Source organism: Delphinus delphis, chromosome 5 (assembly GCF_949987515.2).
Source record: "Delphinus delphis chromosome 5, mDelDel1.2, whole genome shotgun sequence".
Lineage (NCBI taxonomy): Eukaryota > Metazoa > Chordata > Mammalia > Artiodactyla > Delphinidae > Delphinus > Delphinus delphis.
In genome coordinates, this window is record NC_082687.1 from 120,267,441 (window position 1) to 120,278,624 (window position 11,184).

Consider the following 11,184-nt stretch of genomic DNA (forward strand, 5'->3'; position numbering starts at 1 on the left):
CTAATAGCCCCCAGAATATCTTGATAGTTTCCATTCTTCAGCAAATTGTCTCTTTGTAAATATCTCTTGCAGAATGGCTTGGGGAAATTTTTGCAGTATACATCTGTGGCCATATTACAGTATCCTTCCTTAAAGGGATTCTGCATCCCCCTTCTGAGGCAGGATACCAGGTATATGAAGTGGCTTAAATCCAGGAACTTGGAACAGGTCATGAATTCCAATTATGGTGACTTTCATTCAGTTCTGCCCAACAGAATTAGAATCTTCTAATTTTTAGGGATCTTGGAATCAGGTAGCCACCACTTAAGATCTGTTTTGGATAAAACACTTTGATTAGCACTCTGCCCTGTGGTTTATTGTGGTGATTGCTTCCATTTTGTCTTTGAGGGCTAAGTGCTGTCACCTGGCCTTTATCATTCCAGGATTACGTTATTCCCCAATGAGATCCGGGAAACCAGTTCCATTGCAGCCCCGTCTGTCATTTCTGGCCTAATGAAAACACCACCACAGAACTCTGGTGGATGCTAGTGTCCCTCTTACCAGTGTACTTCCTAAAGGCTTCCTGGGCAAGATGAGAAGACTGTACCTAATGGATCCATTTCAACATTTCCAGTTCCCTGGTCCATTGGACTCCATCTTCTACCAAGAAGCTCTGGCATTTCATCATCATTAAAAGAGGCCACTGTAGAGTCCCAGCATTTACTCAACCAGCTGTTATTGCCATTTGCAAGTTATCATTAAATTCGGAGTCCCAGGGAGTTGCATTCATCACAATTAAAGTGGCCCAAACATGACTTATTTTTCATCCCCATTGGTCTAAACATTTTGTATCTCATTTTCCCAGAATGTTGAGATCTTAACTCCCATTTTAGGCATGGAGGCAAGGAAAGATGGTAGAGGTGTGTTCTGAGGAAAATTGTCCTCAATTTGTGAGTCATTGGAAGGTTTTTAAGTAAAGGAGTGGTTTTTCCTCACAAGGGATTCTATTAAAGAAAAGGAGTTGCCTCTGTCAACAGGAAAGACAGATGTTTAAGGTTCTCAGTCTCTGTGTCTGGCAGAACATCCACATCCCATATCTCAGAGTCCCACTCCTTCCCCATCCTTACTGTAGGAGACCTGGAGGGCTTAAGCTTTTAAGTGGCACTAGCTCTTTGCAGATCTTACATTAGACTCTTTGCTTTGTTCTCTGCCATATACACCCTATGATTACAAGAGATGAACTCCTTCACAACTGCCAGTGAGGACTTCTGGTTGCCCATGAATGTCTTTAATTGTGTGTTCATAACTTTAATTTTTCCCCTTCATTCTCTGAGACTGTCAGAAGAATACAGGTGATAATCACAACTTTTATAACTATTATTGCTGTAGCAATTAAATGTCACAGTCATTTCATCTCACAGCTTGCTCTCTATCTGCATTTCATCCTATGCTACCACTGATAATAATTTGAAAAATCAGGATGCTACATCCCATAGATTTCTCATGGCCTTATTTTGTTGTATTCCCTGAATATATGAACAACCTGGTCCCAGAATTCTATTTTGAGGATCTATTTCTTAGGACTATTTCTGGTACAACTACTGTGTCTGACTCAGAAAACAGATGGCATACTCAGAATAATTCAAGGAGAACCTAATAAAGAGACAATTTACCAAGCTATGGTCAGCATACAGGGAAACTGCAAGGAATAGTATAGTACCCTGGAGCTGGTAATAGTATAAGTGCTACCATCTTTAGGCTGGAAGGGAGGAGTGGAGGGAAAGGTTAGCAGAACTCAGAAGGAAAAAATCTCAAGAGAGCCACCTTGAGAGAAACTGGGTTCTTTGGTCGAGAGGCACAACCATCCAGTGGCTGCTCCATAGGGAAAGTCAGGGGAATCTCTTCTGTCCCTCAGACATCCTACCAGGGTTCCCCAGTGGCAGGACCCAATGGAAAGCCAAAGGGCAGGGGAGAGCTTTGATATAGGTCAAATAGGTGAGCCTCCTGACGGCAGAGAGCAAGGTATAAGATGTTGGAGAATGGATAGAAAGACACACCAATCATATAAAGGGTTTCAAGAATGTTTTTGTTTTGGCATCTTATTTAAATTTAAGGCATGACCTGGAGGAGGAAAATAGTATAATTTGATGAGGTAGTCTCAGATTAGAATTAAGAGTCTAATCAACTTATGAAAGGAGAAAGCAAGAGCTTTGAGAAACCCATTTCTGTATTCCACATACCTCTTCAGGGGAAGAGTGACTTTTGTAAGCATCTTAACCGTCTTGTGAGTTTACATGAGTAATTCAGAAATATTTTAGTGCTCACTCCGTGCTATTCCCAGAATAACAAATATCTGGGCTTGTTTTTATTAAATAATTTTATTAACTGACCTACATAGACATTGTCTTTAACAATTCAACATAAAAATAAATACTTTAGGATAAATTAAGTGAATGTTTTAGAGCCCGTAGGGCTTACAAAAAGAATCTTAAAAGATCCATATTTATCATCTGAAGACTAATAGTTACAAAAGGTAGAAAAGCATACATCAAAAAATAAATATACATTTTAAATATTTAAATAAATAGAAAGCCTGATACATTTAAAATGGGAGGCACTTAATTATCAAGTCATTGTTGAGTAGATGCTTTGACAAAAGGTAATCCATTTGTTCAGAAGTTCTACAGCGGTTACTGTCTCATCATCATATTCACATGTGAATCTTGTTTCAGATCCCTGTAAAAGAAAACATTTTAATTTTGTTTTAGTTCAGGGTAGTTTACCTTATATATAATATTTTCAGTTGAAGTCTTATAGACTTATGGCCTTTATTTTCAAGTATGTTAAACATATTAACCATTCACATTCTCTTGAAATGATCAAAATGATGTGCCAAAGTTATATGTTATGATACCCAGTGATAGTGACATAAAAACGGAAATTTTCCTCATTTGTTAATTGTCACTCTTAATGAACACAATGTTTTTCCTGAATTTTGTACAATAAACATTTTAAAACAATTTTAGACAAATACTTCATTAAGTGCTGCATGCAGAATTAAAGTTGTTAAACCTCTTTTCCTCTCAAATTATATCTGTATCTAAATATAGGTTACATGTATATAGTGATAAGCACATTATACTTTCTTCATTTCTAAACCTTAAATCTCCTATTAGTCTGCTTGAGTGAATCTCCTCATATTTTCCCCAAAGCAAGATGGAACCAGCCCAGAGTAAGTTAGGATAAGCTTTGGGGGGAAATTTGTATGAAGAACGTTTTCAAAAATACTCATAACGAATCCCACCCCACCTCAGTGCAGATAAATTTCCCAATTTTTAGAAATCTAAACATTAGAAATTCTGTGGACTGACTTTTTAGAAATTAACCTCCTCTGCTGATAGGAACTGTTTCAACTCTGCCTCTGGCTGACAAGCTAAGAAGAAAATATTTTGATATATAGTGAGATTGAAAGGGGGGACTTTTTCAAATTTGAAGTAATTCCTATCCTGAAAACATAAATCAAGTGAGATAAAGTATTCCCTTTAAACAAACTATTGCAGTATTATATACCCTCTTACATATAGTTATTTAAATATTATAACTTCTTGGGGGCTTAGATTTTTTAAAGTATCTTGCTTTTTCGATTTTCATGTAATTTTTTATTAATTTTGCATCTAGAATTTAGAATCAGTTTTTCTGATGTTGGTCAAGAATTTTAGAGCAAAATTATTGACATAGATGGTAAACTGAGTCCATCAATGGGTAGATGACATTGATCTCAATGTATTTTTTAAATTAAATAGAGACTGTCTACTAATAAAGTGACTCTTATTTGGAAACAACTAGAGTTACATACTTTTAGAAAGTTGGTTCTACTGTAATTAAAATTATGCTGTTTATTTAGAATATCTATTAATTCATGAATTTTGTACTTTGGCAGATGGATGAGAAAAGAGAGCCATGAATTCCTCACATCACCCAAGTTCCTTGTATGTTTCATGCTTCCTATGCATTTAAAAATACTTGAGGTCCTGAAAGTGAGTATTACTTCTAAATAAAAAGTTAATTATCTGGTCCATTGGCCATTTTACTGGTTGCCATTTTTTTTTTTTTTAGACAAATCTCTCAGTTCTTCCACCAGATGATAGGAAAATCTCATTTAAAAAGTCTTTCAGGTAATCAGAATTAGCTATTCTGGAAAATTATCTGAAGGAATTAAAAAATATATAATGAAACCTGTCTGCTTTCTGTGAAATTCAATTCAGTGTCTTCTTCCACTCCCAATTTTGTGTTCATGTGAGGGGTGACAGAGTGCAGCGGTGGGGGCTTGTCCCTGAATGGATGGTAGGTGGAAGCCCTCTAGCTTACACTTCCCAGCTCCACCTAATATAAAAATGAGTTATGTTCACAGTGGACTTAAAATGCATGAGTACTTCACAAACACCAAAAATGTTATACCATGTTAAAACACCCTTCCATTTATTTTATTTCCAGGAGAGCAAATAAGGTAATATCTTACCTTTAGTGTCAAAACTATTCTGTTGATATTGTCCATTAAATCCTTGATATCTATCGAGTTCTGGGTTTTGCTTTGAGCAACATTTAGCACATCCTCCAGAGGTTTGAGTTCTTCTGCTAGACACTGAAGATGTTTCAATTCTGTAGCCTTGAATAATAATAAAAGTAATTATCAGGTCAATTTGCCCTGACTAAAGGTCAGAATCAGAAATTAATATCAAAATGTATTAACAGAGGCAGTATATAGTTTTTACCATTCTCTGTTTTCATCATTGCTATAAAGATGGACCAACATTATAAGACTGGAAAAATGAGAGTTCAGCTGCCCATAGTTAGCATTAACTGTTAGTTAACAAATAATGTCATTAATTTCAGCTTAATTTGACTTTGAAAAAAAGTCAACATTTCTGCACCCAAATGTAAATCACCAATATAGGTTGAATTCTTTTCCAGTCTGCAGAGAAATTATTAGAATCAGAGTGGTCATAATGTGGAAGTATAGGATCACATTCTCCGATTCTAATATTTAATAATCTAAGAGTTGAGAATCATAGAATGTTAGGGACAGAGGGAACTCTTGGATGCCATCTGTCACAGTTCCAACACTTTATGGATTAGTTAGTTGTAGTTATTTAGTAATGGGTCAGTATAGCAAGGCACATATAACTACATCTTAATTTTTTACTTTTCTATAATAAGTACATTAAGATACATTGTTTTTTTTTTTTTTTGCGGTACACGGGCCTCTCACTGCTGTGGCCTCTCCTGTTGCGGAGCACAGGCTCCGGACGCGCAGGCTCAGCGGCCATGGCTCACGGGCCCAGCCGCTCCGCGGCATGTGGGATCTTCCCGGGCCGGGGCACGAACCCGTGTCCTCTGCATTGGCAGGCGGACTCTCAACCACTGCGCCACCAGGGAAGCCCTAAGATATATTTTTAAAAATGATTTGTCCAAATCAAATAAAAGCTTACAATATTTGAAGGATTTTTGGATGGGCCTCCTAATTTAGACATATACACATACAAATACACACACACAACACACTTCTGTATATAATGATAATATTTCGTACTTCTGTGGTACATTATAATTTCAAAGTGTTTTGTCCTGAAGAAGCCCAAGTCTCACAGCCACCTTTTGTGATAGGTAATGCAGTGTGTTATCTCCATATTACAAATAAGGAAACTAAATCTCAGAATTTCAATGTCTTCCCCAAGGCCATATGACTAGGTGGAGCCAGGATTAAACTTCAGTTCTTTTTCTTTATAACATTAACATAACAACCTTTGAATTAAATGTTTTTATAGCTCTCTAAATTCTTTTGCAAACATGAATGGTTGTAAAATGAACAAATGAATGGCGTTTATCACATTACTTTTAGTTTCAAATAGATTTTGCAGTTGTCATTTAGAAACTGCTAGATTTCAAAGAATTCTACCACCCTCTAAATTATGCACATAATCTGGTGTTATCTTTTTATCACTTTTTAAAGGGAGAGGTAGGAATACACCACATACATTTTATGACATTTTCATCTAATGCCCTTTCAACTTGCTACTATAAATTCTACAAGTTCAGGGCTTAAGTTTTTGGCATGAGCAAATTGGAGCTCTTTCCTTCAAAAAACAGTCTAGTGTCTTTACGCTGCTGGAGGTAAGAGTTACGTGACTCTGATTAAGTTGGAGGAGCATCTCTAAGTTATCTCCTTTTTATCTTTTAAAGGGGTAGTTTGATGTATAATTTCCTCAAATTTATAAGAAGTGGGTCAGTGTGATTGCATTCATTACCCTTAAGTCCCATTTTTTTTCTGGGCTGTTCACCCAGGGACAAGCTCTTCTTAGCATCAGATTTTGCCCATTATCTGTTGACTGGTACGACGACTAGGAAATTTTACATGACTAGCATAGCTCTAGGAGCTTAGATGATGCTTAGCTAACTGTCTGAATCCCCAAACGACCAAATGAAGCTTTTAGTCTTGGAATGTAAGTCATATAGCATCAGAAGTCTCTAGGTCTATTGACATGAAAGATGTGTAAGTCCAAAATTTTACTTTACACTCTCCAGGAAGAATTTTGTCTTTATTATTACTTCTAATAGCTAATGCTTATATGGTGTTTACCATATGCCAGATACTGTTCTGAGTACTTTACATTTACTCCTTAATCCTCACAAAACTATATGAAGTATATACAATTATCATTTACATAAGTAAGTAAGAAACTGAATCACAAAGAGAGTAACTTGCCCAAGGTTACAAAAGATTGGACATGGCAGAGCTGAGATTTCAGTTTAAATAATCTGCCCTAGAATCTGTGCTACGGATTACTGCTATGCTGCATCTCGAAGATAGATCCTTAAGATTCTTTCCTAAAACAGTAAAGGATTTATTTTAAAGTGGGCCCTCTGATATCAGTTTTGCTAATTTGAGTGGTAAAGTGATATGATCAAGTATCTCTAGAGTTTTATATTTTTAAATAAAACAGTAGGTCAACACAATCTTTTTTAAAACTGTCTGAGCAATAAAGAGAATATTATGCTTTTCTTCCCATTCCCTCTACCCCCAAACACACATAAGTACGTATAAAGAAAATATTGGCAAAGCCATTTTTCAGAGGCCCATTAGCAAACTTGGTTTTTTTCAAAAAGATGCTGAGGTTACTAATTCTTCTCCTCAGATGAAGTGCTATTAATCCAGGTAGTTTGTAAATTTTCACATTACTTTCAATTCTATTAAAATGTAAATGAATGTAGAAAGTTGTACTTACCTTCTTGGGCATGTAAAATTTAAATGTGAGCATCCTGAAGAGCTTGAGGTTCTCATAGTTCTGAGAAAGCATAACAGATTGTTATTAAAAAAAAGAAACTCCACTTAGACAAATTAAATGTAATAATTTGAGTAAGAAAGGGAATAAACTTACATTAATTTCCTTCAAAAGCAAATGTAAATCCTGCAGCAATGACTGCACTTGTTTCTTTGTGTTCTCTGTAGAGCTTGAAGTAGGTGCACCGTTTGCCACGAGTGCAAGAGTTAGTGCAATGCAAGACAAGAGTTGCATCTTGTACATTGTGGCAGGAGTTGAGGTTACTGTGAGTAGTGATTAGAGAGGCTGATAGGAAGCTCTTGAACAAGAGAATTTATACTGTTAATTCTGGAAAAATATGATGGGGGTGTCAAAATGTTTTACATATTACACATACTTTCAAAGATTCTACCTGTGTGGCAAAAAGCATTACCTTTATTTTTCCTCTTCTGATGACTCTTTGGAATTTCTTTAAACCCCCATAAACTGACTGAATGGATGTAGGTGAAATCCCTCTTGGTTACATTAGCCCACACTTAGGTGGCAGTTCTAATTCATACAACTAACGCCTTCTGTGTGAAACAGTTTTTCCTCCCTCTTTCTTTAAGGGGGTGGGGATACAAAAGAGTCTCATGAAAAATTTCTCTTTGTCATAAAACTATGTGGAACACCATGTTGTGGTGGACAAGAGCAAGAATAAATAGTTGAAAAGAATAAATTTTTAGATTTGTTGATTAAACAGGAAGAATATTGGTTTCCTGTTTCAGGATGGCTTTACCTTTTTATCTCCACGATGACTGAGCTAATGCATACAACATGCTAGATTACTTCTTATACAATCAGCTAGAGAGGTATTAAAATTAGAATACATAAAATACTGAGCTTGAGGCACTGTTTTATGCTGTTTTAATTTTAACATGTTTCTTGTATCTGTTTAAATCTCTTAATGTCTGTTGTACTTTTTTTTTTTTTTTTTTTTTTTTTTTAGTGGTACGGTGTTTAACAAACATGCTCAGAAAAGGGTTTGCATACAAGGACACTACTAATGCTAATGGGGGTTGTTTTTGGTCATTTGTTTTACAGATTTATTTTTGCTCCTTTATTCTTTTTGATGGGCATCAAGGGGATATAGTGAGAGTTGGAATGTTGCCAGAATCAAGGATGCTTTATCTTCCTCTCAGTCTCTCAGGGACCACCTGAGCTATTAGATCTTTCTCCCTCTTCATGTCCATTTCATTTCTTTCTCTCTCTCTGTTGAACAGATTGCTTATATTTCTTTAAATATAAGGCAGAAAATGAGCATAACAATAGGGATCCCCAAGTTTATTTGTTTATAGGAAGCTCACTAACTGGAATTTCTGGATACCATTCGTTCACTCTTTAGGAGAAAGATGATGTGACTAGCTCGTGGTGATCCAATACTGGCCTAATTATTGTGGCTGGGGGTGCAAAAGGCAGGGTAATAAGCAGTCCAGGAGGCCATGGTGAGCCACGGAACGTGTGTGTGTGTGTGTGTGTGTGTGTGTGTGTGTGTCTTGTGGAGTGAGAGCAGTCCTCAGAGCAGGGGTATTTGGGCTCAGTTATTCCAACATGACTCTTAAAATACAGAAGCCAGAACTCAATCAATAGAAGTTACCAGGAGGGGTATCCATTACAATTCTTGGAACACCTTTATGAAAAAATTAAGTACTGCAAAAAACTTGTGACAAACAAATACTCAGAAAAGGGTTTGCATCCAAGGGTATTGATGCCAGTTTTATAATAGACTTTATGTGTGCCATATATAAACCAGTCCACAAGTTTCTAGTTTATATGTTTTCACTCTTTAATAGATTTAGATTTAGCTTCTAAAGCACCTGTGACACTATGAGTATAACAATAATAGTTATTAAATAACATCAGATCAGTATTTTTGTAGTCATTATATCAGGTAGGATACTTAGGATTGTGTTCGTTTGTCCTCAATGTAATGCACTGACTGCCTGAATGATGGTACAGATATATACTGCTAATTTAAACTGAGGAAATCCTTCTTCAAAGACATTTCTTGTAACTTCTCCGTTCTTACTACCTTATTCATTTCTTGTCTGTTCTTTAAACAGATATTTATCTAGCACCTATGATGCTGTCAGGCATATAGAAAGGAAATGCGCAGGCGCACCGTCTAGTTTAAGCCTTACCTGTGAAGTGATGGTACCATTTTGTAGATTAGACAACTGAAGATCAGAGATGTTAAATAATTTGTTCTAGGTTATTTAGCCTTTACTACCAGTTTAGGGCAGAACAAGGATTTGAAACCAGAATAATCTTACTCCAAAGCCCACACTCTTACCATTTGTGTTCTTTCTCAAACAACCTGATGTGTAATAGAGCAGTCATACACAGACAGGTGTAATCCCAGGTAATAGGTGATTGCTGCCTCAAGAAAAGTGAATATGAAGAATTTTGAAGAAGAAACATGACTTTAAACCGAATTTTGACAACATGGTTAAAATGTAGATATGTAAATTTAGGATTAAGATGAGGGTGGATAGGCAGGAAAGGTTACACATTCTTTGAGCATAATTTACTTTTTTTTTTTTCTTTTGGTCACATTGAGAGGCATGCGGGATCTTAATTCCCTGACCAGGGATTGAACCCGTGTCCCCTGCGGTGGAAGCACAGAGTCTTAACCACTGGACTGCCAGGGAAGTCCAGGTTACACATTCTAAGGAACACTTAATTGTATATAAAAAGAACAGAGAGGGCTTCCCTGGTGGCGCAGTGGTTGAGAGTCCGCCTGCCGATGCAGGGGACACGGGTTCGTGCCCTGGTCCGGGAAGATCCCACATGCCGCGGAGCGGCTGGGCCAGTGAGCCATGGCCGCTGAGCCCGCGCATCCAGAGCCTGTGCTCCGCAATGGGAGAGGCCACAGCAGTGAGAGGCCTGCGTACCGCAAAAAAAAAAAAAGAGAGAGAAATGTTTCAGTACTTTTTATCTATGCATTAGGCAATATTCAGAAGAATATAAAACATCTTCCTAAAATTTAAAAATAAGAGTTACAGTTCCTCAACGGAAAAAAAGTAAAGAAAAAGCCAGGTTAGAGACAATAATTTTTTCTTTTAGAAAAGATTAGAGACCAATGATGATGATCTTTTCCTTTTTTTTTTTTCCCTAATAAAATGCAGAATGTCTCTCTGTACCTTTCAAATCAAAACCACAAATTTAGCATCAGTTATAAGGGAAAGGCTATTTGGTAATCTGTGTGTCAACTTTATTACACTTGTTTCACTTCTCTAAAGACTTCAGTGTCTCATCCCAGCATCATCAGCTCAGGCCTTTACCCTTCCAGAATGGAAAAATTCACACCCACACATTTTTCTGTGTGGGGCTTTTCCAGTGAGGCCTGTGATGTGCTCATAGTCTTGATATTTATATTTCTCCGGCTATTTCCATGAGAGAGTGGGTCAGTATATGGCTACATTGACGGGACCCTGTGGAAAATTGAATTCCTAGGCCCCTGGCTTGTCCTTATTGTGTAACAGGCATCATTATGGAAGTTGGCCTTATAACTTCTTTCTTGAAATGCTTGGGAAGAAAGCTACGGCAATCGTATGCTGTGGCAAACTTTCACTTTTTAACACGTCTGCCACATCAGCGGACTTCTTCGGCTATAGTGGTTATAGAGTCAGTAGTAGACTGCTAACTACCGCATGTGTCACACCCCCTGCTTCCCCTTTGAAAATAAACTTTACTGTTCAATTAGAAGCTCTTTTAGTTGCTTAGCATTGTTTGTGAGTCTGCCTGTTAGACTCAGGAATAGCCCAAGTTGCTAAAGCTGCCTCCCAGGGAGGTTGGTCAGTCAGTTGCCTAATCATCCATCCATCAAAGCTAACTTTCAGGGACT

At 37.0% G+C, this 11,184-nt stretch overlaps 1 protein-coding gene across 1 annotated transcript; it reads right to left on the minus strand.

The window, feature by feature from the left end:
• Positions 1–2,604: 2,604 nt before the first annotated feature.
• IL2 (interleukin 2) lies at positions 2,605–7,562 on the minus strand. The gene is made up of 4 exons (XM_060011861.1): positions 7,416–7,562; positions 7,263–7,322; positions 4,499–4,645; positions 2,605–2,715 (listed from the first exon to the last, which is right to left on the minus strand). The coding sequence occupies exons 1-4, from the start codon at positions 7,560–7,562 to the stop codon at positions 2,605–2,607; spliced, it is 465 nt and encodes a 154-aa protein (XP_059867844.1).
• Between the last annotated feature and the right edge of the window lie 3,622 nt (positions 7,563–11,184).